We start from the raw sequence: 27,296 nt of genomic DNA, 5'->3' as shown, positions 1-27,296 counted from the left end.
CCTTGGAGCTTGCCAACTATGGACTGAAACCTCTACAAACTGTAAACTGAAATAAAACTTTCCTCCTTTAAAGTGCCTCCTTTAGGTTCCAGGTATTTTGTCTCAGCAATGAGAAAATTAACTGACATTATTAAGTGGAACTATCTTAACCCTATGAGAGCTGACCCTTCAGGGAATAGTCATACAAGACTGGGGAAAGATTTCTAAGATGACCATATGGAAATAAATTCCTGACAGATCTTCCTGCTAAATCTCCCTGAGAATGAGCCACCAAAATGGTCCCTAGGTAGAGCTTGGCCTGGCTGTCTGGCAAGGTGATCTGACAACCAAAAGCTGAGTCCTCAATGTCTATGGTGACCTTGAGCAGAAAAAGCCAAAGATCCAGAAGAATCATACAAGGCCACCTAAGGGTCTGTCTGGTGGCAGCCAGTGAATCCTCATTCCCTGATGGCTGGGGCTCACTGATGGGTTCCGGTGGGTTCCCTGATCTTGTGGTGGGGGGAGCTCGGCGCTCTGCAGAGCTGGAGCAGTTTGATTCTCTCCCTTTCCCAAACACATATGCCTGAGCAGGAGAAGCACTGTACTAAGATACCGTGCCATCCATTCCAGAGGAAGGCAAACTGCTTCAACACTACCTTCGCAGTCCTGGAAAAAATCACAACACATTTAAGAGACTCACAAACTTACAGAGGGAACTGAGCTACACAACCCAAGCTGAGGGCTCCTACTAAGTCAGAAAAAAGGGGAGATATAAGAAGTGTAACAAAGAGAAATGTGAGCTGCTCCCCAATAGATGAAATCAAAGAAAACAAACAAACAAACAAAAACTCTGAAGCTAAAAATAGCTCACCAGAGTTATACAGTGAGTCTTAATAGATGCTTTAAAAAAATATCTGCAATTGACTGGGGATTTAGCTCAGTGGTTCTGCCACCTGCCTTGCAAGCAGAAGGATCCGAGTTCAATCCCTGGTACCAAAAAAACAATCTGCAACCATAAAATGTGCACACTGTAAAACTCACTCTGTTGTTAAAGTTGAAAAGAAACCAAGTTCCAAAATCAAGTCTCACTTCTTCTAGGAGAAGTTATGCTGTCCCAGTGGCCAGTTAGGATAGAGGTTCTTTCAATAGCTCAACCATAGACTTTTTTCTACTGGCATGGATGAAATTCTTTCAGATCTTCTGAGGGTAAATGATTTCAATATCACATCTCTCTTGGGTACCTCACTCTAAAATATTCTAAGAGCTGGAAGGTCACATAAGATCATTTTAATACCAATCCCATTCCCTAAAACTTCAAAATAAGCTAATCCTTTGGGCCAAGAACAGTTATCCCAGCACAGTCTCACATGCTCCTTACATAGCTCTTAGTATGATTGAAGTCCTGGTGATGGTTGCCAGGTACCATAAGACCATTTGCATCCAGCTGAGCAAAAGTCCTGTTCCAATTCTGCACTGGGAATGTTCAGTGTCTGCTGATTGTTCCAAAGCACACTTTGATCTTCACTTCACTTCTGAGGAGTCTTCCAGTTATCAGTAGACAGAGGTTCTGTGCTTGAGAAGGGACAGTTCAAGGTTCCCTGCCAGAAATATACAGTGCTGTTTCTGCCCGCAGCCTGGGCTGACCTGGAATGGGCCTCCTTTCCACCTGGCATCTTTACAGCCTGTTCATTCCCCCTGGTCTTTCTATCTCTAGCATGAGTTGGGCATAATATCCATCCTCTGGGGGTGGGGTCCCTCCTACACTGCCTCTACTGCGAAATTGCTGGCCTGTGGACCTCCCTTCACCTCCCTGCCTGTTCCCGGAAAGCTGCCTCGGTTGGTCGCCAACCCAGGCAGTGTGTGACGCTCTTGCTGCATGTGGGCAGGAGCTGGGTGAAATCAGTCTCTGCCTTGTTTTTCCCCTGAGCTCTTCCTTTCCACAGATTTTCCATTTCTTAGGACTTGAAAATCTGGTGCCACTTTTTAAAACAGCAAAAAATATATATATATTTTTCTCTTCAACTTGTTTTCTATGTGCACATGAAGGTCTGCTGCAGAGTTCTGTTTCTGTAAGTCATTCCTTGTCAATCTGCGTCTTCATTTAGTCTCTTTTTTCACTTTCTGTAGGATTGACGCACTTTGGGGTATTTTATACTTTTTTAAATGTGTGCTGTTTCTTGTCCAGGACGTTAGTTTTTCTAGCATTTTCCTCTTGGTTTTGCCTGAAGGGTAACAGATTCGGCAATGAAGTGCATGAGTCCCAGTCTGCCAACTGAGTCCATTGCTCAAAAGACTTAGGGATGGTCTCCTCAGGGAGGATCCTGCCTGTGGCAGGCGCTTTTCCAAGGAAGCACACCTAACCCCAACATGGGCTGTCCTGGGCCTTGATGGTTTCTCCTCTCCTGGAGTCATGATGCCATGCATACCTCAAGGATTCCCTGCCTTCTTGATTTTCCCAACTCTGGGGAGGTGGATTTTTCCCTCCTTCTATGAGGGGGACTTGGGTGACTCCGCTGGCATTTGCAGTTGTCTTGGCTGGAAGACTCTTGCTGCATCTAGTGGGCAGAAGCCCCAGATCTGTGGTGCCAGGACAGAGGCTGTGGCCAGGCCCGTGGTCACTGCTAACCTGAGGCTCCATCCTGCCCCCGAGCGCAGGAACGGCCCACACATGGGCGTCACCCTTGGATCTGCCACACACAGCCATCAGGAGTTCAGTGTCTCTCTCCACGGTTTCTCTGCAAGCTTCCCAGCTGTCCAGTAGTCACTCACTACAGCCGCCTAACCCTGAAGAGGTGCTTCCAGTCACTCTTTTTTATTTTTTCTTATTATTGTTATTGCTATACTGGGGATTGAACCCAAGGCCTTCACCCGGAACAACATTCCCAGCCCTTTTACATTTTTTGAGACAAGATCTCACTGAGTCGCCAATTTACCCAAGCTGGGCTGGAATTTGTAACCCTCTTGCCTCGGGGTTCCATAGTGCCAGAATGCCAGATGTGCACCTCCCTGCCTGGCTCAGTCCCTCCCTGTATGAATTTTACCCACAGGTTTAGAGGGGTCCTCCAAATGTGTGCCCCATGGGAGCCCCTCCCAACATGCCAGGGTCTGTCCCTGAGTCCTCACCTCTCCTAGTCTCTGTAAGCCCCATGCCCTCTCCCCTTCTTCTTGGAAGAAACTGCCTGCTGCAGCCTCAGCTCTTCTGCCGCCAAATCTCTCCCTTCCTTCAGTACAATCAAGTCACAGTCTTCTTTTTATTTTTATCCTCCTGGTGCAGCTCCCCTGAGGTCCTGGGGATGAGACTGTAAAACCAGTTCACACATTGATTTCTTTTTTTTTTTTTTTTGGTACTGGGGATCAAACTCAGGACCTTGCACTTTCAAGGCAGGCGGTGGAACCACTGAGCTAAATCCCCAGCCCTCACACATTGATTTCTTAAACAAATGCAGTTCTTAAAGATACAGTGCAACCCCAAAGACCATTTAAGTGCCTTTATCACCATTGGATCTGTATTAATTTCATTCAATAGTTTCCTATCTGGATCCCAGAGCATGGCGAATTCTCTAATAAAGGCCACATTTTGTGACCTGCTCACTCACACACCTGTGTCTGAAAGGACCCTGAGTCTCCACCACTGTGGGACCAAGCACCGACTTCAGAACCAGCAGATCTAGAGACTTCCAGACATCAGGGAAGGACATGCCTCTTGGGCACCTCAGAATCTCACAGATTACCTCTTACCAGTGGCCCCCAATTCAATTTAAAACACTAAACAGGAGCTACGAGCACTGACCATCGCTTCTGACCTTAAATCACAAGCCAATTCTTTGTGACCAGCCTTACCTTAAAGCCCAATCTATGATTTAATTTTAAAACCTCGATCAACAGAGTAGAAGATGATTGTATGCCTGAAGGCCTGAAATGTCCATTCTGTGAAATGTCACCCATCTGGAGCTGGGATGTAGGGCAGCTAAAAGACATCTTTTTCCTATAACAAACTGATTGGTTCTCAAATTACTAGGGGACCATTAGAGACTACACAGAGAATTTCAAAAAAATTTTCTTACCTTCAGAGATGTAGAAATAAATGATCTGTTACATGCTGGACAAAGAGTTTTCAGAGCTTTCCAAGTGACTCTGAAAATGAGAATTATCAGCCAAATTAGGAGCCATTGTCACAAGCAAATTCCTGCTCTGGTGTCCTGAGCAAGATGGATGCCCACCAGAGACCTGCACGGCCCTGACTCCTTGACCAGAATGTGATTCATGGAAGGAGCTGCTGGTCTCTGCCAAAGCCCACGACAAGCTCCTGAGGTCACCTGGACCAAAGTCTCCTCCCACCTGTGCTTATGGAATCTTAAAGGCTGAAGACAACTAAATTGGCAGGACCAGACTTCACCGCCGACCTGTTCCATTGTGCACCAGCTTTCAGCTCTGTTCCTTGGGCCTCCACACTCAAGACCAGTGTAAGAAAACATTAGAATTTGGAAGTGACCATTACCATAACCCACTCTCTCTGATTTTTCAGGCCCAAATAAGGGCCACGAAGAGGCATCAAAAGACTGAGAGTCGGACAGCAGCCTCATGGCTGACAAAACGCTGGCATCCTGGTATTTCCTCCAGTGAGTTGAATTCACCCACAGGACCATGGCAGGGCTTCCCTCTGAGCAGGCTGCTGACTCCAGGCATTGCAGGGTGTGGATAAAGCAGAGCATGCTCCTTGTGAAAATATCACATCCAAAATACATAGACACAGAATGTCTCTTAGGTGTATAACATTTACAAGATGCCACCACAAAGTAAGAAAATAAAAACCCCCTCGTGATGTGTAAAATCTAGCCGGGAAGCCAAGACAACAGACAGGAGGAGCTAGAAAAGTAGAGGGTGTGACCAAGCAGGGCTCCACTAAGGGGAGTGGGTGTGAATTGCTCTAGAATCCCCTCAGAATTCTGAACTCCTGGAGGGTTGAAGTTCCAGGTGGGTTGGACAGAGGTGGTGAAACCTGAGTTGGGCCTCAAAGAGCAATGGAAGTCTGGGGAGAGAACAGGAAAAGCAGCTAACTAGCAGGGCAATGCCGTGCATAAACAGGCCAGCTAGCTAATTTGCAGTACAGAATGAAAACTCAAGGTCCTTTGTTCAAATTATTAAGCATTTCAAGGCAGTGACAAGCAAGCATTAAGCCAAGAGCAGAGTCCCCGTGTGAGGGCACAGGTCACAGCCCAACAAGCCGGCCCTGGGTGCAAATGAAGAGGTGCGGGCCCCATTTGGGGTGGTCAGGATGCTTGTCTCTTGTTTAGAATTTTTCTCTGGAAATAGTTGAAAGGTGGCATCCTGCCCTCTATTAAGGAGGGAATCTGATGCATGAGAAGTAGCTGGTATGGACTGTCATGAATGAGAATGAGTTGGCAACGTGAATAAAACATTTGCAGAGGACATCTGTGCTGGCCAACTTCGGAAAGGTCAAAGTCAGAGTCAAGCCTGGAGGGGCTCATGCAAGGAAGAACTGGCTAGAGGCTCTTGAGGAATGAGGCAAAGTGAGTGGGACTGAGGATTCAAGGTTGGGTGAATACAAGAGGGGCTGAAGGCACTGAAGACCCCAGGAAGGACAGGCTCCCCACCTTCAGCAGGTTTCCGTGGAGGGCGAGAATGACAGGGGATCCAGGGAGTTCTCTGAATAGGATGTTTTCTCTAAATGCAGTTTAGTGGGGCCGGGTCGGGGGAGGATTTGGTTCAACAGTAGCCTATGGGCAAATGTTTGGGAGCCTGACTCTTACAAAAAATGCCCGAAGTAGATGGGTGAATCAGCTGCAATTATTTGGTACCACTGATGTCTTATTTGTAGAAACTCTTTGGTACAAGCATTAGGATGAAAGTTTTATTGGTTTGTGAATTATGCTTAGGGAGATTAACATTTAAGTAAGAGCATTCTGAAATGAATGATTTTTGGTAAATGTGACTTTATGAGCGGATATAAATGGGGTTCCTGTTTATTTGATGTGAGAGTGAAATTTAGTAGGACTTTGAAGAAAGCCTTTGAAAGTGATATTGCAGATAACAAAGAAAAAGAATTATTTCCTTTTTCTGAAGGGCTAGCTTGATGTAGAGTAGCATAGATTTAGAAGTGAATGGTTCTGATTATCTCCAGAATGTAATTAAAAGTGATCGTTGCTCTGTTGCTAAAAGAAAAAAATAAATATGTTGCCCATGTTTGTTTTGGGGTGAGTGTATTTCAGTTAGGATGGAAGGAAAAAATGTTTGTGTAGAAAGTGCTTACTATAATTCCCAGTGTAGTAGAGACACCCAATAAATGTTTCTTCTTCTCTTTTCTCTGCATCAACTCTGCTCATTTCTAGTGTCTTCCCCAAAAGAGTTCTTCAAAAACACACTGACCTATGTCTATAAATTTAGCTTTTTCAACTTAGTTAAATCTTGAATCTTATGGATTTGTAAGCTTCAGTCATTTCAAAAACCTTCAGATTTACTTATAAAGAATAAAAAGCAATCCAAGGGCTGCTACTACATTAAAAACTATGGGACATTAAAAATATCATTATTGGGCCGGGGATTTAGCTCAGTGGTTCCGGTGCCTGCCTCGCAAGTGCAAGGTCCCGAGTTCGATCCCCGGTACCAAAAAATATATATATATATATACATCATTATGCTTGAATGATAAGCAGTCTCAGCAACTCATTGATAGATAAGAAACTCAAGCTCAAGGCAGATGGAGAGAAAGACTTCGTGAGCAGTTGCATTTTATGCCTTTGCTGGTCCATGGATGGATGCTCCAACCTGCCACAGGGCCATGAGCAGGGAGAGGCGAGAGGAAAAGGCATGCTCAATTCTCACCACTGTTCCCTGCCAAATATGGTGTTGGAGGGAAACACTCCATAAACACCAGATTGATACATTTACAATGTAGTGAGAATCACATTTGCATATTGCATTTCTGTATGTGGCTGAAAATATAACAGGGTAAGAGACATTCAATGATAGCATATGACCTTTATAATTCATAGAGTTCTTTGGTGAAGGCAAACTGTTTCAAGTTCTGAATTGGGTTCCATCTTCACTTTATAGAATCCTGGTGAGATATTCATTTTTCTGAAAGATGAAGTAGTTGGTGAAACCGTGGAGGCTGAGTTTGTATCACATGCTAAGTACATTCGAGCACGGCTGGCCCTTTGGGATAAGAACGTCTGGTGTATGAAAGCTCTAGGTAAGAATTTTGTGCTTTAATGAATATAAAACATCATCCTGAGTTCCTTTCATTAAATTTGTAAGAAATGGTTTCACTTCCCTACAGAAACTAGCCCTGTTCTGCAGGTGCTTCCTGCATTGAGCTTTCACACCCCCAAGGTTGTTATTATTAATCTGGATTTGCGAGAGTCAGAATGTGTAAATTATGAGAAATCAGGTTGTATACCATGTAGTGAAATGATAGCCAGTAACACCATGTATTTTTAAACATGTCCACAGAGAGCACTTTAACATATGCCAGCTATTAAATATGAAACTAAAATTATTGCCTTTATTGCAGCATTAGGATTAGCAGATTTTCAGAGTTTATTAATGAGCTTTCTGTTTTCTCCTCACCCCGCAAAGCCTCAGAATATATTTTTGGTTGTTTTGGAAAACATACTTCTTCTTCACCATTTTCTAATCATGGTACCATCTCTATGGATAATCTTTCCATCATTCCTTTACCTCATTTATAAAGGGATCACTTGATGATCTAGCCCTGCTCATGACATGATAAATTGTATTAGATGCAAGATTCCACATGGAATAACCACATGCACCACAATAATTGTATTAAAATAAAAATATTATACATCAGTTTCTGAATATTTTGATATAACTGCAAGACTTGGTTTTATGATATCCTTTTATAATCAGATAATAAAATTATCTTATAAAATTTCATAAATGTGAGCCTCACAAAACATCTTGAAATGAAAAGATGCTCGGTGTTATTATGAACTTGGAAATGTAGTAAAAATAGTTAAAATTGGGGATTTAGCTCAGTGGCACTGCACCTGCCTGGCAAGTGCAAGGTCCTGAGTTTAATCCCCAGTACAAAAAAAAAAATTTTAATTGAAGAATGTCAAGCACACATCCTGTCGCCACCCCCTACTTTAGAATGTAACTATTATGCAATCCACTTACAGGATGTTCCTCAACCTGGGTCTATGTTATGCAAAGAGCCTGTCCTTCCCTGCATCTCCTTGCACAGCTTAGACTGGAGCTGGGCCACAAGAAGGAAGGCTGTGTCCCCAGACTCTGGAACGCTTCAGACCCTACCTTTCATGATGGTCGAGCATGTGCAGGGGTGAAGTGGGAGAGAACGCTGTCTCTTTCCTCTTCCTTCTTTTGTGTCACAAACCCCTACTTATGTCACATTCTTAGATAATTTCATAAATAACAATTTCCAACTAACTAGTGTCAGAGTTTAACCTAAGAGTAGTTAGAATAAGTTGCTACCTAAAAGTCAACATTGTAAATTAAGAAGTACTTAAATATTTCCCAAGTAGCAGATCAGGATGTCAAGTAAAATTATTCATATTATTTAAGCATTTATGCTCAGTCTACCTAATGGTTAAGAGTGCTATAAAGAACAAAATATGTCAGTATTGCTGAAATCAGGAAACTACTAGAAGAAACCAGAGGGGAAATACTTCAGGACATCAGGGTAGATGAAGAGTTTTCAGATAAGAACCAAAAGCAAAACCAGACAAATAGGATGATATCAGACTAGAAGCTTCTGCACAACAAAGGAAAGAATCACTAGGAATGGGACAAAGAACAGCGACAACAAAAATAATCCTACCAAAATGGAAAAATACTCTGAATACACATTTCCTAAAAGATATGACCAACAATTATATGAAAAAACGCTCAACATGACTAATCATCCGAGAAACGTACTGTAAACCAGTCAGAATGGCTATTCTCAAAAAGACAAAAATGACAAATGTTGGTAAGGAGGTAGCAGGGGAAACTTCTACTCAGCTCTCAGGAAGCCAACTCAGTACAATCATGATGGGAAACATTCTAGCTCCTCACATAACAGAAGAATCATAACCGGGCCCCAAAGGAGGTTTGAATATGGGCCCTACCAGATTTAATTTCTGGCCCGTCATCCACTGTAAAAGAAAAATGAGAAACAGGAAAAAAGAATTTATTTACAACCTGGCCAAATTGGGAGGGCAGCTTGTCCTCTTGCCTCAAACCCACAGTAGAGATTCAACACATAGAAGGGACGGAACCCACACCAGGCACTGGGCACATGCAGCATTCAGGCAGGCTGTGGGCTACCTTTGACCTTGGTGGGCTGAAAGTCTGATAGTGTCCAAACCTTCTCAGCACTGGGCCTGGGATGCCAGGTTCTCTCCCAGCACGGGACAACAGTATGAAGTTGGAAATGAGGCTCAGCTTTAATATCCTAATTGTAAGAGGGTCCATTCAGGATGATCAAATGATGCAGCAGTACCACTATGTATGTGTCCAAAGGAAGCAGAGTCATTGTGTCCAGGAGACTTTTGCACCCCGTATCTACTGCAGTACCACTCACAGTAGCCAAGATGTATGAGGAATCTGCCAAGGTGTTCATCAGAGGTTGAATAATAAAGACAAAACATGTACATATATGTCCGTATGTGTGTGCCTGTGTTTGAATAATACTCTACTAACATACAACAGAATAATTATGCAGCCCTAAAAGGATGAAATCCTGTCATTTGAAGCCACACACATGGCACTAAGGAAGACACATTATGCTATTCAGCCAGGCACAGGGAGATGAAAGCCACTTGTCCCCACTGATTTGTAGAAGCTAAAGAAGTCAGCCACATGGAAGGAGAGAGCGGGGTAGGGAGGGCTGGCGGACAGGAAGGGGGAAAGCAGGGGATAAAGGCTGCATAAGGGGTCCAAGGGGCAGCTAACCCAGGAGGAGCCATTCTCGTGTTCCTCAGCTCTGCAGTGATGAACCGCACATTTCAAAATACCTAGCGGAGAAGCATTTCTCATAGAAATGATAATATGTTCTTCACAGAAATGCTGGCTACCCTGATTCAATCACAGTACATCATATACATGCATCAAATTATAATACTGTGCTGGATAAATAAGTATAAATATTGTATCTATTTAAATTTTTAAAATAAAAAAGGAAATATGAAACAAGAGTGTCAAAATTCAAATTGTTTATTTTGCTTTTTATTTTTTTGGTACCAGGGATTGAACTCGGATCCTTACGCTTCTTGCAAGGCAGGGGGTGGAACCGCTGAGCTAAATCCCCAGCCCAAAATTCAAATTGTTTAGCAGGAAACTAATATTACATATCTCCCAAGACATACCAACATATAATACTATGTGGTTAAATAACAAATATGTAGTCAAAAAAATCAATAAACCAGTTTACTAGCTACACTAGTTAAACTTCTACAAGTCATTCTTCCAGTTGTTGTGTTGTGTAAGTTAATGAGACATTACCTTCCAAACTCTTGGTTTCCTGTAGCAATGTAACAGATGGTTATAGGAACCCATGTGGGAATATGGATGGAAAATGCCCAGTAGAAATGACAAGAGAGGGCCACTTTTGCCATCTATGGAACTGATGTTTGAAATGTTTTGAACTCTGCGTAGTAAGAACTGCATTTTAGGTCATAACACAGTCACTCACAGCTATATAATGAAAGCAAAGGTTTAAAACCAATACTAGACTAATTATTTCAGCCTCACTAGGCAAAGAGCTTAGAAGTTGTCATTCCCATTCTTAGAAGAAACAGCTGAACAAACTAAAAATTGGCTACTTCTCTCGAACCCATAAGAGAAGTGAGGTTGCAGTGGGCATGGGTGGAAGTCACCATTTCTCCTCACCCATCATAAGGGCACGGTCAACACCTCTATAGCAAAACACAGGATAACAGGGGGAAAGAAGCAAGAAGGCTTATTTAATCAAAGTTTCCATCACATGGAATTCTTCAAATAGAAGACCCAAAGACTCAGAGAAAGTGATCTTTATTCTTATGCTCAGTGAAGAATGGACAGTGTATAAGACTGACTGGACAAAGTCTAAAGTCCCATGACTTTAGATGAGGAAGGCCTTTCTATGCAGCACTCTCACTTCCTGGGAATGGGGAGGAGACCCAGGGAGAAGGGCAGTGTGGCCTCCCAGGCTTTGTGGCTTAGGGGTTCCAATTGCTCAATCCACTCGATGGAGGGAATGAGGGGAGGAGGTGAGAGGATGGAAAAGGTCAGAAAGGCTTGGTTCTGGGCCCTTCCAACTTCCTTCAGTTCAAAGTACTCAGCATGTGAAGGCTTTGTCTTTGGGGTTATTGAGATCTGAACCCCAACAAGAGCAAATCACAGTGCAAAAATATGGACAGAAAAGTAAATTACGAGATTAATGGCCGAGCTCTGCTTTCCTGGAGTAGAAGTCACTGGACCCTTACTCCGGGAGAAGCAATTAAGCATTAATTTTGTTAAATTGCTGGAAGCTCTGGGTGGATGAATTTTGCAGTTAGAAACTCCTGGGGCTGTAGTTTTAGGAGGCCCCCTCACTTGATCAGGACTTACCTCAAAAAACCCCACTCAGTTCACTTTGTGAAAGTGTCACAAGAGATCCTCGCAGGGTGGCTGGGTCAGAGGAGGGGCAATCACAGTGAAATCCAGCAAATTCTACAAACAAAGACCAAGGGAAACACTTCCCCAGAGCTCTGCCCAGCCAAGGAAGTCACCACGCACAGCAGTCTCCTGTCCCACTCAAGGGGGAGGCCGGAAGCTACGCCACAGCGGAGACACTTGAGATGTCACTGCCATGAGATACAAAACACTGATGCCTCCCATCCCAATCACCCGTGCTACCACCGTACCACTGTGCCCGTGTAGTGACAAAGCACTGCAGCTTGAAGAGCTTCAAAACTCAGGAATGCTGAGGACAGTACAGACTCCAGAGGGAGAGGAGACCAGGACAACAGAGGAATGGGGAACCTTCGGCACCTGCAGTTGCAGCAAACGTTAAATACAGCACAACTCTGAGTCAGAATTATACATTTGTTCAGAACAAGATGATTTGCTTCAGTTCTTATACCTGATACATGTCTGGCTTTCAAGCAAAAAATTACAAGGCATACAAAAAAACCCCACCAAAATAAAACAATGTAAAGAAACAAAGCAAGGGCCAGGGTGTACTCAGACTTAGGTGTAGTGTAGATGTTGAAATTATCAGACATGAAATTTCCGATAACTCTGATTAAGGTGTTAAAGATTCTCGTGCAAAAAAAAAAAAAAGCGAACAGCATACAAGGACATACGGATAGTGTAAACAGAGAAAAATTCTGAGAAAGAACCAAAGAGGAGTGCCAGAAGTCCAAGGCACTGCGTCAGGAATGAAAGGTCACTTGAGGGCCTCATTCACAGACTGGACACTGGGGAGAATAGAGCCACTGAACGTAAAGATAGATCAATGCAAATTTCCCAAATTTAAGGCAAAAAGAAAACAGAATTTTAAAGTAGGATAGAACATCAAAGTGATATGCAACAATTAAAAAAAATATGATATATGTTTTTGCAATACAAAAAGAATGAAAAAAGCACAAGAAATACATGGATACTCTTGACTATATTAGGGTTTTCTAGGGGGGCAGAATCAACAGAAAATATATGTCTATGCAAGGGGATTCATTAGATAGGCTTACAGGGTCCAGGCGGAAGAGTTCTCAGGGGCCGTCCGTGGGATCGGAGCGAAACAATCCACAGTGGCTGTTTGCGCCCTAGAGAGCTGAAGAACAGGAGGGACCCGGGGTTGCAGGCCTAGAAGCTCCCAGGAGAGCTACCAGGGTGAGTCTGCCTTGAAAAGCCGGGAGGAACTGGAGACCCCTAGAGACCAGTGAGCAAAGGGCGAGGGCCCCAAAGGACGCACTCACTCAAGAAGGCGGGAGCTCCTCACAAATGTGTGACCTTCCTTCTCCTTTCCCATTTGCATTCCATCCAGGCTACAAGCCTATTGGTTGGTGCCACCCATGCCCAGGCTGGGACTTCCCCACCCCTCATTGAGGCCTACCTGTCAATCATCCACAGACACACCCAGAGCCTTACTAATCTGCTAGTGGTTCTTACCCATGGCAAGTTCACGCATCACAATCACCGATTGCACTGATCATGCTGGCAAGCTCACCTCCGTGAGGACTTTGGGCTAAAGCAACTGCAAGTTACTGTGCTTCCAGCTTGCATCTCAACCTATAAAAGCATATCAGGAGGCTCTTGGCTAGAAATACCAACTAATTCTATGCAGAGGGAAGAGGGTATTCATGTAGCACAGCCAGACATACTTAACAGAGTAGGGGAACGGCTCATTAAAAGCTGAAAGGAATGCATAATGCACCCACAAAAATAATGTCTCCGTATTAACTAAGAAACTGGTCTAGATAATCCATACTTTAAAAAAGAACATGAAAAATACTTCATGTCAAATGTCATGCCAAACTTCCTTCAAGAAAAAAAGAGATTTTTATAATCAATTTATGATGTCTAGGTATCATAATTCAAGAAAACAACTTTGATATATTTTAAACTGAGGTTAATTTTTAGGCACAACCAAGGTTCTGAAGCCACCTATATTTATTCATAATGCTCTAGTCCACATAGGGCCATGTTGGTGTCTGATCTCACCACTCCATTTGTTTAATGTTTGTCACATTAAAATTCCTTCATAAAGGAATGCAGCATATCAAGGAACAGGAATACACAAGCAAAAGTGCCCTTACACTGATAGATGTGTGAAATATCTACTTTTATGGAATTAGTGAAATATTCTTGCTATTCAGCACTATCCTTGGATTCTGTTTTCCATAAACCACTTCAGTAAAGGGCAAACCAGTCAAATGGTGGAGAACAAGAACATTGACAAAGACTTCTGTGGGCCATAACTTACTACACAAATAGCATAAATGAAAGAGCAAAGCATGCTGATTTATTTACCATGTTTGGCCCAGACATGAAAATCTTAGAATAATAATTTCTTAAAAAGACAAAGACTTCATCCATAAAGACGGAGAAACTTGAGTCATTTGGAGGAAAATGGATGCACCTTGAGACCACAATGTTGAGTGAAATAAATCAGACACACAAGCTTAAATCACATAGTTTCTCTTATATGAGAAACCCAAATTATAAATAGAGAGCAAAATAAAAGGTGACAGGAAGGAGGGAGATGAACCTTTTCAAATGGGAAGGGGTCAAGAGTTGGAAGGAGGAGGGAGGGAGGGAAAGGGGGTGAGAGAAGGAACCGAGACATGCTGCGTACATGTGCCACCTCCACACAAGGAGTGTAAACATGATGTACTGTGAACATGGACTAATAAAAACGTTTTCAAAAGGACAAATTCGTTGGAATGGCCTGGAGTTTGAGACTTGAACTTTAAGTGGTACTCTTTTATCATTGCATCTCTGTAGTGTCTGTAGCCTTTTATATCAAGTTGCTTCAGGATTTCCTTCCACTCTGCACTTTTTCCTCTTCACTGCTGACTCACTCCCTTGCTTGGTTTGCCTTACCTGTACCATGTGGGCTTCCTGTGTTAGATGTTATTGCCTACCTTGGACTGATGGTGAACAGCAGAATTTACTTTTGCTATATCCTATTTGTGTCTTTAAATTAGTTGGTTTCTCTTTTTATTGAAAAGCTGCAAAAGGTTGCCACCATAGCGAGCCCATGTTAAAGTATTACTGTGCCTAGCAGTTCATGATCATGTGTTCATGAAGGGGCCAATTTAATTTATATCACTAAGGAGGGTCTTGGATCAAATGACTCCATAAGCAAGTCCCTCTTACATGCAGGTCAGAACAGTGATTAGGTCTTGATTAATTACTTCCACTCAGCAGATATGAAAACACTTACAGCATATGACATGTCACAGGGAAGCTCTTTGGAGGATTACTCAAAAAAAAAAAGTCATTATCAGTAGATCCACTGGAAAAGTTTTGAGTTTATATATCAGAATTAAATTATGTTATATTGGAAAGAAGTTAGAATGTTTTAAGTATGCAAACCAACGAAGAGCTGAGCAATCCTTTTCCATGTGTGTCTCTCAAGATTCATTGCCTTACTTCCTTCAGGTTATACTCCCCATGATAAAACTAGTAACTGATTTTTTTCCCAAAAACCAAATTCAAAATCTTCTATCAAAATCATTTTATAACTTGCTGTAATAAAATGTAAAATTAAATAGAAAAAAAATCACCCTTCTGAAATCTGGTTTGTTGGCTGGAGTGAGTCTACACCTCTCTCCCCCATGCTCATACTGCTATAGCTCGTGCCCCGTGATTTACACTTTCAGCTTTTGGTGGGCTCCTCTGATTATTGGATGGACACTTCTTATTCAAGACAGTGCTTCTACTTTTCTACATACATCCTTTCTATAAGTTATATATCCAGTGAGAATATTGGAGGAGGAAACTTTTGCTCCTTCAACTAGTTAAGCTTAACATTGGTTTTGTTGACTTTAAATTTTGCTGAATAGAATCATAAGAGTTCTGTGAACTTCTTCATGAGATAAAGTAAAATCAGTGCTTAGTGCTTAAGAAATTTTAAATATTCAAGTCTGTTCATGGTCATTGGTTGAATGGTTTCTTCCAAACTTCAGATATGTTAGTGATAGTTTTCAAGAATTTGGAAAGTATCGCCATCACAGAGTAGAAGATTTTAAGGTTTATCTTACAAACAAATTTAAAGAGCTGAGCTTCGTTTGCTTTTGTGACACTAAAACATGACTCTTCTATTGAAATGGTTGTATGTTGTTATTCTTTCATGGAAAACCCCACATTTTTATGTACCTTTAACTCTCACAGCAGAATTCACAAGATAGCTACAGTGGACCCTTGAGTTACAACTGGCCTAACATGCAAACAGCTTGGGTTAGGATCAGAATTTTAGTTTTAACTTACTACCAAAGTCTTGAGTTATGACCCAAATGCCAACCACTTGTGCTTCCAGATTGTCTCAGATACAGATTTAACTCTTAAAGAGTTCTGGAAGGAACATTACAGCATCCTTTCCTGTGTGGGGTTAATTGAGAAATCCTGGGCCAATGTCTCTCTAAGAACACTGAGATCTGCCTGGAAGAAAATGTGGCCTAAAATTATACAGGAAAGAGACTTTGAAGGCAATTGACCAACTTGAATGACAACCAGCCCTTAAGAACAAATTGAGTTCATAAGTTAAGGGTCCACTGTATCAGTTGCTTGGAGAATTTGTTTACACAGAGCTTTACGCAGGTGTGTGGTCTACATAAGAAGCCTGCTGAAGTATCAGAAGATTCAAACTTCCTCTCCCAGGGCTTTAGCTCTCATCAAGAAACTGCAACCTCTGGAACTGCAATCAGCTTTCCTCCTACCAAAAGCAATTTTGAGACATTTGCCTGTTACTAATTAGAATTTTCTTTATTAAACGGATAAGTGCCTAGATTTTAAGGAATGACTGCCCTTTTCTAAATTCTAAAGAATTAATTAAATATGATTATAGATCACAGAAAAATAAAGGATGCTGCTAAGTAGGAGAAAAGGTTTAGTGCTTTGCTTTTACTACATTTTTAACATGTGTTTTAAGTTTTTACTTTTAAAAAACAGTGAAATCCAAAATTACATGGTCTACTCTGTGGTTTCTAAACATCTAGAATAAAAAAAAACATTGTAAATGCTAGAAGTTAGTAAAATCATTATGAATTCCTTGTATTTTCGAAAAGATATCATGTGCGCCTTGCATACTGAGCTCCTAACTCTTATTTGTGTTTCATAAGATTTTCCTCCTGGGCCAGTCAATGTCCGTGTCTACTGTGATGGAATTCTGACAGCCACAGGAGAGATGAAATACTCCTCGCCAGCCATGGTGGTGAAAGGTCCAACTAGAGCGGCAGACTCAGAAGGGACTTTGTGCTGGGTACGTGGATTTTTTCATGATGTTAATCATAGCATGAGTTCACACAGGGCAAGAGGGTTCTTGCTTTGGTGTGAAGTCAGAACGTGCATTGAATAAGAATAAACTATTGACCAGGAGGAATGGATGAAGAAGCCCACATTGGTGCAGAGATTTAGGCTAATGACTTTCCCAGGTTCAGTCATTCCAGATAATGACAGCAGGAGAGAGCTTGCCTATTACAACATGGCTATTGTGGCGGGCTTGTTCTAAAACTGTCCCAGAGAATATAAAGAAAGGTTTTAGCATGGTGGTGCACACTTGTAACACCAGCTACCCTGGAATTTGAGGCAGGATGTGTTAGTTACTTTTCTCTCATTGCTGAGACAAAATACCTGACACCTAAAGTTAAAGGAGAAATGGTTTATTTAGCTCAGAGTCTATAGATGTTTTAGCCCATAATCCGCTGGCTCCAAGGCAGAGTGGCACATGGCAGAGGGGCATCACAGAGGAGAAATAGTTCATGACACCCACACCATAGCAAAAGCAACCCTAACAGCATCTTTCTTTCCCTTTTATCTTATCCAGACTACTGGGACTAGGGCGGTGCCAAACCAAGCAGTGGACTGGTTTAGTAGTCACAAGCCCTTAATCCCAGCATCACACACTCTAGATTCAGCTGCCTCTGAAAAAGCCACCTATGACCATATGAGGCTTTGGGGGAACATTTAGACCCAAACCATAAAACAACAGGATCACAAGTTCCAGGCCAGCCTGGGCAACTTAGCAAGATTATGTCTCAAAATAAAAAATAAAAAATGATGGGGATGTACGTCAGTGACAGTGTGCCTCTGGGTTTGACTGATCCCCAGTATCACAAAAAAGAAAACAGACAGGAATGGAAAATAAAAGGAAAAAGAAAGAAAAGGAACTGATCCCACGTAGATTTTGGAATGGTACAATTATGTCTTGCAGAATCTTAAGTCATTCGCTTAATTTCTGTATTTTATTCTATTTTTTTATTACTTGACCGACTTTTAAAAGGAAGCTTGCTTAATGTGGAAATTTAGCCTTCATTGCATCAAGTTTTCAGAGTGAAATAAATGATGTTCCTTTCTACTAATGCTTGATAATTAGATTTATAATTTTGCTTAATTGCCTTGTTGGGAGGGAGAAAGAAAGACGGAAGACGCGAAGAAAGACATAGTTGGATTGAATAATGTGATCTTCAAACTTTTAGCATAAAATAACCTAGAAGATTTGTAACAAAGCTGTTGATGAGAGTGTGGTGATCAGGTTTATGTGAAGCCTTATATATTTCAACTAGCTCAGAATTGGAGACTTTCTGACTTAGTGTGACGTGTTTTTCTGTTGGCATTCTCCTTTATGAGTGACAGTTTTTTTTTATGAGCGACATATTTTAGAACAAGGGAAAAGGTAAAAAATGTCTGAGAGACGCACATAGAGTGAAATGCCATTTGTCAAACTGGAGTCTGAGGACATTTGACAAAAATGTCTCCATTGTAATTGCAAAGCAAGTACGAAAGTAATAGCTTGAAATATGGATAGTTTCACTGTCTTCTGACAAGTCTACTTTGTCTCCTACTTGACAATTCTGTTTGTACAGACAGATGGGTAAAGGTGATAACACAGCGTTATCAGTATTCAGATGGCAGAAAATGAGCCCCAAGTGCACTTTGCTGTTGGTTTTCTGCTGCAGGAAAGCTTTGTATATAGTGAGCATTAAATGTAATTTATGAGTCCTAGACAATTTTTCAGAATGCAATAAAATGCAAGTCATGATGGCTTCTGGAACTTGACGTGAGTACAAACTTTTTGCAGTTTTTAGATACCTAGAAAATGCTCTGTTTTTCATCCAGGGCATCGGAGATGAGGGTGAGAGAGGCTGGGTGGCACTTGGATTTGTCCTCCACCTGGCTCAGGAAGGGAGGAGTGTGGGGTAGTCAGGAAGGAGCCCTTGTCAGCTGGAGCTCTGAGTCCCAGGGGAGAGGATTCTTCCAACACAGATGCAGCCAGCCTTGGCAGAAATGGGTGCTGGTCTTTTTGCTGTGGCCAAGGGACTCGGGTGTGGGAGGAACCAGCGCAAGCACCCTGAGGTGCTACCCCAGCCCAGCCATCATCCCATCTTCCCATCATCCTGGGAAAGGTGGCCTGCACCTGCAAAGGTATGACCCGGGCCCACCTAGCCCACTGTGGCCCACAGGGCTTACTTGTGAGCTCCCTGACTTGGGCTCCCCTCAACCCGCTGGGGATGAGGGATGCTCAGGGTGTCCCCTCGGGCTGCGGGCCAGCTGAGCCTCATGGACACCACCCTGCAGGACACTTCTCCTGGTGGGCTTTCCTTTCAGCCTTTGGCCTTGCTCTAGCATGGATTATGTGTAAAGATGCTTGTTTAGAAAACAAAAAAGCAGAGCTCTTCCCTCTCAGTATAATGTGTCATTGTTCCTTTTTTGTGAGGTCTGTCACTAAATTGGGAAAATTGGGTACTTTGCAAATGGCCTACTAAACATTTTTACTCTAAACTCAGCATACACTGTAATTATATTTACCACAGTTTCTGTGTGTTTGTATGAACATAAACTAGCAGATTTTTTTTCAGCATCCTCCCTACTTAGCGGAAATGATATATTGTGAAAACCATCTTGAGTTTTCCAGGATATTTTAAAAGCACATATGATTTCAGTGATCCTAAAATTAGGAAAAAGCTCCTTCTTATAGCTAAAATTTGGAAACAGCCCAATTGCCCATCAACTGGAGACTGGATAAAGAAGATGCGGTTTTTTTATAAAATGGAGTACTACTCAGCCATAAAGAATGAGAAACTAGAGACATTTATAGCTAAATGGATGCACATTGAGGCCATACTCTTAAGTGAAATAAATAGGACACACGTGTAAATACTAAATAGTTTCTCTGGTGTGAAAAACTAAAAGTGTAAATAAGGATCAAAATGTATAATTGATATTGTGAAATAGGAAGAAAATGTCTAAAGGAATAGGGGAAATGGGAGGGATAGGGGAAAGGAAAGAAGGGCAAAGAAAAATATGAGAAAAGGAAAAAAATGGAATATAAGGAAGGGTGGAGGGGGTGAAGGGAGGGCTGAAAAATGGGGAAAAAATAAGAACCGAAGTATATCATGTAAAGGTACAAGATCCCAATGATAAATGTAACTATATTGTATACCTAAAATGTACCAATAAATAAACTTAATAAAAAAATCTATTGGGTGTATGGTAACATGAACATTGTATGAATTGAAATAATTAATAATGAGAAATATGTAGGTTTTATTCTTCAATATTCTTAGAGTTTATGATAAGATACTTTCTATTATCATTCCAAAGCCTTTGGGTATATAGTGAAAGGGCCATTTGGTGAATCTGAAAAAAGAAATGAGATGGAGAATGATGTCCACAGGGTTTAGGACACTGTACCTGAACTACCCTTTTTAAACTGCTTCCTAAAGCATTTCATCTCATTTTTAATAAATACTAAATTCCAGCCAGGTGTGGTGGTGCATACCTGCAATCCCAGCACTCAAGAGGCTAAGGCAGGAGGATCTCTGAGAGTTTGAGATCAGCCTGGGCTGCATAGTGAGTTCAAGGCCAGCCTGACTTATAAAGTGAGACCTTGTCTTAAAAGATAAAAATAAAATAAAAAATTAAAAAATATTAAATGCCAGCTGATAATTACATAACAGCACAATTTCCAGAGCTTCACTTAAAACAGAGAATATGAGAGATTGAAATGACAAGAAAAGCCCAATTAGAGCAATAATTAGAACTCAACACTAGTGTTAGAAGTACTGGTGATTCCTGTTTAGCTCAGATAAGTAAAACCTTTGAGATCATCCTATTTACACAAGTTTCAAGGGGGAACAATAAAGCTAACTTTGTATGGGGACAACTACTTAAAATTTAAAACAAAATTAGGTCAAAGTGCTAAAATAAATTGCAATTATTAATCAAAATATTAGGATCCTATTAAAACTTTTGAAATTTACCAAACTATTCCTCTTAGTAATATTTAATATTAACAAAGAGGGATCTTTGTGTTGCATACATTTATCATAGTATATAGTTTACTTTACATATACTGAAATATTATTTTCATCTTCATGTTAGGTATAGTTCATTTCAGTTTTATCTTAGTTTCTATTCTTATTAGAAAGTGTGTGCAGCATATCATTATATCCAATGCATTGGTCAGGGGAGTTGGTACATGTATATAATGCACCTTAATTTAAATCCCCTCCCTCTGTCTTTCGGCCCCCGCCCCATTGGAGAAAGATCTATCTGCCTGTTTCCTATTATTTGTCTTCTATTTTGCTCTTTAATTCATTTATACTTTAGCTTTTTCATATAAGAGAAACTATGTGATATTTAAGCTTGTGCATGTGATTTCTTTCACTTAACATTATGGTCTCAAGGTGCATCCATTTTCCTACAAAGGACTCGAGTTTATCCTTTATGACAGTGTAATACTCCATTGTGTAAATTTTGTTATTCCGTCTTTGGACTGCTGCCTGCAGATCTCTAATACAGTGTGACACCAGCTGGGGTTGGAGTGATGGGTGATCCCAGTGTGGAGATTTGTGCTTCTTGTGTTAGTAGTTCCTTTAGAGGTTCATTGCTTCATTGAGTTAAATCTTAGCTGTTGGCAATTGTCTCCCTAAAGAATTCATCAGGAAATCTGTCTCAATGGGGCATATTGATAACTTCAGTAATTTTCCTCTAGGGCCCTCTCTCCCTCCAAGGACTGACACAATCTTCCTCCTTTCCTCAGCTCCCAGTTGAGGAGAGATGCAGAGGCATCTAGACTCCAAGTGCCCCATAGCACCAGCATCATCTCAGACACTCTGTGATGCACATGTTCAGGCACTCACAGGACAGGAAGGTTCAAACTCGAGTGCACACAGTGTGTGGGTCCCAAATCTTCCACAATCAATGCCTGCCAACACGTACCCTGCACGTTCATCTCAGCTCTCTGACACCCACGTTCTCTAGATTCCTGTGTTCTGCTTTGTTTTCTCCCCTGCCCTCCCACGGCCCTTCTCTAAGGCGTAGGCACAATGATCCCTTTCACACCATTGGTTCCTGGTACATGGTCCACAGCTAGTATTTATTCCTCCAGAAAGTGGAAAGTGCCTGATGATTTTTTAGTCTCTAGTGTTGTTTGAATAAATAAGTGAGAAACTAAACAATAAGTACACAAATAAGACAGAAAAATAAAACTGCCCTTTTCAAGCTACAAAACTGTAGGAAAGGTATACAAATGAGACAGGAAGAGAAATAAAATTGCCCTCTGTAAGTACATTATTTATAAAATCGAATGGATGAATCTGATGCCAATAGAAGAGATGTGCATCATACACAAAAATGGAAAACCTGAGCTGTCAGCTTTTCTCCAGGTTCCACCTCAGCCATGACCTCTATTACCACACATCACTGACTTATAACACACACGTGGTTATCTCGCCTTTCTCCCAAACACCAAGGAAGGATCTGTTGTTCAAACGCCCCCGAGACAGTGGCTATCTTTTTGAAGGCTTCTGAATCTTCCTTTGCTTCATAGGACGGTGGGGATAGCACTACACAGTCAGCGCCGGTGCCATGGGAGTGAGAGGGAGACTCTTTGGTTAAATCGGCAGTCACTTAGTTCAGTCACTCAGTTCCTGAGTGCTAAGGAACTCAGCTCCATGTACAAGAAAAATCTGGACCACATACTATCCATGGACACTGACAACTCAAACATCTCACATGTGCAGCCTAAGGAATTAGATTGGGAATTATAACCATCTTTATTCAAGAGGGCTGACTTGCAGGTATGTGGGCTTTCCATATTATCTTTTCCTAAATTATCATTCGATAATTATACACATTTGCGAGTATAGCAGAGATTTCAATGAGTATACGGTGCATACTGAGCAAGCCAGAGTAGTTAGCATTTCCATCTCCAGATCATCTCTGTAAGTGTGCAGACTTCAAGCCCCTCTGCTAGTCCTGCCTGCATATATCTTAGTTTACCATGACTTCTAGGCCCCCATTGGGCTGTGGGACATTAGACCTACTTGTCCTTTCTGAATTGTGTCTTAGCGCCTGTTTGCTGTCCCCTCTCAATCCCCCCCCCACTCTCCCCAACCTGTAGTAACCACTATTCTACACCAAGATCAACTTTCTCTAGCTTCCATGTATTAAAGAAAACACATGATATTTGTCTTTCTATGCCTGACTTATTTCACTTAGTATTTCTTGATCACAGCCATTCTAGTTGGGATGAGATGATACCTTATTGTGGTTTTGAATTTCATTTCCCCAATGTGTTATTTGTATACCTATTCAATGGTTTTTCACTTATTTATTCAAATAACACTAGAGAATAGCAGAATTTATTCAAAGAATGCTAGAGAATAATATTATATGTACACGTATGTGTCCCTTTTTTTTTATCCATTCAGCAGTTTGTGGATAAACAGGTTAGTTTCGTGAATAGTGCTGCCATGAACATGAACACGCAGCTCTCTTTTTGGTAGTGTGATTGTGCTCCCTGGAGAAAAATAAACACAGTGGAGGTATTGCTGGAACATATGGTAATTCTGTTTTCAATTTTTTGCAGAACTTTTACACTGTTTCCCATAATGGCTATACTATTTACATTCCCCCCAACAGTGTTTAGGTGCTCACATCTCTCTACATCTTTGTCAACATTTCTAACTTTTGTCTTTTGGTAATAACCATCCTAACTGGTTGAGGAGAGATGATATCTTGTGGTTTTGATTTTCATTTCCCTGAGAAGTAATGTTAAGCATTTTTCATATACTTTTCATATCCTTGTTGTGAAGCAGGACTTATAAAAAAGGGAAAAACAAGTTGCCCCAAGCTAAGCAAATTCCCCTTTAAACTTACCCCTCCCTATAGCTATTGCTCTTTGTTCTATTACAAACAAAATTAATAACTTTTTCCCTGTAAGTAAGATTCTACAATCTTCTGTTTTCATAAGTTCATGTTTTTACCTGACCAAGGCCACCAAGATATGCTAAGTTGCAAAACTGCCACAAGCTTGACTAACCGGCTTTGTTCTGCTTCTGTCCTCAAGTTTCATGTCATTAGGTCGACCAACCCCCTCAACAACATGTGTAAAACTAGAGCCCTTCCTTTGTTCTGGGCTCAGCCTTTGGAGGGGAATATGCTGGTCTGTTGTGCACCTAAAACCTTGAAATAAATCCTCTTGTCTCACCCACTGGTCTCTCTGGTCTCTTGAGTTCTGGCAAGAGCTGTACATCTTCTTTTGAGACCTGTCTACTCAGATCATTCACCCATTTTTATTGAATTTTTTGTTACTTGGATTTTTGAGTTCTTATGTATTGTGGATATTAGTCCTTTGTCAGACAAAGAGTTTGCAAATATTTTCTCCCATTCTGGGGCTGTCTCCTCACTCTGTTAATTGTTTCTTTGGCTATGCAGACATTTCGTAGCTTGATATAATTCCACTCATCTATTTTTGCTTTTGTTGCCTGTACTTTGGGGGTTGTTTTTAAAAGGAACATTGGAGCACTCAGAAGGAAGCTCCCCACCTCCATCCCAGGCTCCTAGGGCAGTGAAGCTCAGCCAGTCCCAGCACCTGGAAGGAAGCTCCCCTGCTGCCATCCCAAGATCCTAGGGCACAGAAGGTGAGTCGCGTGGGTGCCAGAAGCACCCCCCTCCCGGAAATGAGAAGACACATAAACAAGCCTCAAAAACAGACTTCCAGATCACCTACAGGAACCCCAAAGGGAAATGAGATGGAACACTCTGATACTCAACCACCTGGACTCTCTGAACTGGCAACAAAAGAGGATCTGGGAAAAATGAAATCAGAAATAATTACTCAGATAACAGCAAAGATTGTGCTCATGGTACAAGACATGATTAATAAATCTAGAGAGGACACAGATAAAAAAATAGAGGATCTGAGGAACGTGATGGAATCCCAACATAGGAAACAAATAGAATCCATAAAACAGATACAAACAGATTTCTAAGAGATTAAAAGTTCCATCGAAAGTCTGTGCAGCAGAATGAACCAATGTGAGGATAGAATTTCACATATAGAAGATAAGATTGCAATTAGTGACCATGAAAAGAAAAATTGCTTTAAAATTGTAAGGGAACATGAGAAATCAATCCAACAGCTGCTAGACGATGCAAAGAAGAATAATATAAGACTGATAAGACTGATTGGAGTCAATAAAGAAAGAGTGCAGATGACATAAAAAAAACTCTTCACAGAAGTGATGGCAGAAAACTTCCCAAGGAGGGGAAAAGAACTTGACATACAGATAAGTGAGGCATATAGGACTCCAGCTAACCTCAATCAAAAAAATCTACACATAGGCATATAATAGTTAGGATTCCAGAAATCCAACAGAAGAATAAAATTCTACAAGCAGCAAGAGAAAAGAAACAAATCACCTACAAAGGAAAGCCCATCAGAATCACAGCAGACTTCTCAATGCAAGCCCTCAAGGCAAGAAGAGCTTGGAGTGATGTATTTCAAGCCCTAAAGGAAAACAGCCTCCAACCCAGATTGATGTACCCTGCAAAACTATCTTTCAAAATTGATGGAGAAATAAGATGCTCTCATGATAAAGAGCACCTCAGGAACTTCATGAATACCAAACTGGCACTCCAAAAAATTTTAGACAATACCCTAGGAAAAGACAATGAGGATTACAACCCCAGGAAACCCAGAAGAATGAATTCTTTGGTCATGACAAATTAAACGCAAAGGGGGAGAATCCAACAAAAAGAAAAAGTCATGACAAGGCTTTTAAAACTTTTGACTTCATCTCCCTAATGAGTGTATAATTCAATCTTGTTATTGTACTGATTAGTATTTTTCTGATTCTAGAATTGCACACCATGCCTTGTGCTATGCTGGCTGTTTATCATCTTCTTATGTCTACATTTTAATTGGCTTGTCTATTAATGAGCTCTAAGAATTCTTTATATATTTTGCTCATAGGTTATGTGCATTGTAAATATGGTCTAAGGACTACTTTTCATTTTAATGATGTCATTTAAAGTTCTAAATTTTGATGGAATCTCATCAATTTTTTTCCTTTTATACATCATGTTTTTTGTATCCTAGGTAGTTCTTGCCTACCCTGAATTCATAAATATTTTCCCTTGTAATTTCTTCATAAAGTTTTATACTTTTAGGCTTTCTTATTTAAGTTCATAGATCCCTTCAAGTTATTTTCATGTATGGAAATAAAGGGTTGAGGTTAATTTTTTATGTGCGGATACCAGATGTTCTAGTGCCATTTGCTGAAGACACTATCTCTTCCTCAGCTCTTGAATCGAGTTCATATTCTATAAAATGCTAAGGTTAAATAATCTTTCAGAACTCAGTGGACCATATATGTGTGGTTCTATTTCTAGATTCTCTGTTTTATTCCAATGTTCTATATGTCTTTCCTTACACCAACACTGCCTTGATTACTGTAGCTTTAGAAGAAGTCTTAAAATTGGGTGCTAAACATTTTCCAACACTGTTTTTGTTTTTGTTTTTGGCTTTTCTAGGTCCTTTGTACTCCCACATAACTTTAAAATTTCAATATCCAGTTCTTCATTTATAACAAATATACACAGACCTGAATTTTTATATATACCTTGTGTTTTCTAATCCTGCTAAATTCAAGTACAAGTTCTAGGGGCACCTAGAGATTTCTTAGTATTTTCTCTGTAGATGATCATTTCATCTACATATAAAGATTTTGCTTCTGCCATGCCAATCCTATCCTAGTTGTGTCATTTTATTGCCAGCCTATTTTGGTTTAGACTTATGTTTCAATGTCTAACAGACAGATGAAGAGTAGGCATATATGCCCTTGTTCCCCACTTTAGGGAGAAATCGTTGTATCATCTCCATTCATAGAAGGAGATTTTGTTGGAAGTATGGAGTACATACATGTCTTTGATCTGTTGAGAAGGTTCTGTTCTACTTCTAGTCTCCTGATAGCTTTTACCATGAACAGCTGTAGAATTTAGTCCAATACTCTTTCTCCAACTAGTGACAGGATCATATGGGTTTCTCCTTTCCTCTGTTAAAATGATTACTTTTGGGGGTGGATCTTCCAATCCTGAACCAACACTGCCATCCCTATAACAAAACCACTTTCTACATACTGCCAGATCTGACTTCTAAGAGTTTGTTCTGTTAAACAAATTTCTATCTATGTTCATACTTTTTTCTTCTATTATCTTTATCCGGATTTAGGATTAGCACAATGTTGATTTCCTAAAATGAGGGGAGAAGTGTTCCTTCTTTTTTCTGCTTTAAATGTTTGATATAATTTATCAGTTAAAATGTATATGAGCCTGCTGTTGTCATATAGGTAGGTTTTCAA

General features: G+C 40.9%; 1 protein-coding gene across 6 annotated transcripts in view; it reads left to right on the top strand.

Moving 5' to 3' along the window:
* Bank1 (B cell scaffold protein with ankyrin repeats 1) overlaps positions 1 to 27,296 on the top strand; it is a 336,687-nt gene that overhangs the window by 131,316 nt on the left and 178,075 nt on the right. For all 6 annotated transcript variants that reach the window (XM_087198794.1, XM_021245443.2, XM_021245444.2 and 3 more), the window contains 2 exons: positions 7,054 to 7,192; positions 16,770 to 16,909. In XM_087198794.1, the coding sequence (XP_087054920.1) occupies positions 7,054 to 7,192; positions 16,770 to 16,909 (279 nt within the window). The remainder of the gene's footprint in view (positions 1 to 7,053; positions 7,193 to 16,769; positions 16,910 to 27,296) is intronic.

The sequence above is a fragment of the Heterocephalus glaber genome, unplaced genomic scaffold (assembly GCF_053883595.1).
Source record: "Heterocephalus glaber isolate CG9 unplaced genomic scaffold, H.glaber_assembly_v1.0 deba00001688, whole genome shotgun sequence".
NCBI classification, from domain to species: Eukaryota; Metazoa; Chordata; class Mammalia; order Rodentia; family Bathyergidae; genus Heterocephalus; species Heterocephalus glaber.
The sequence above is the reverse complement of the archived record's forward strand: the minus strand, read 5'-3'. Positions and strand labels throughout refer to the sequence as shown.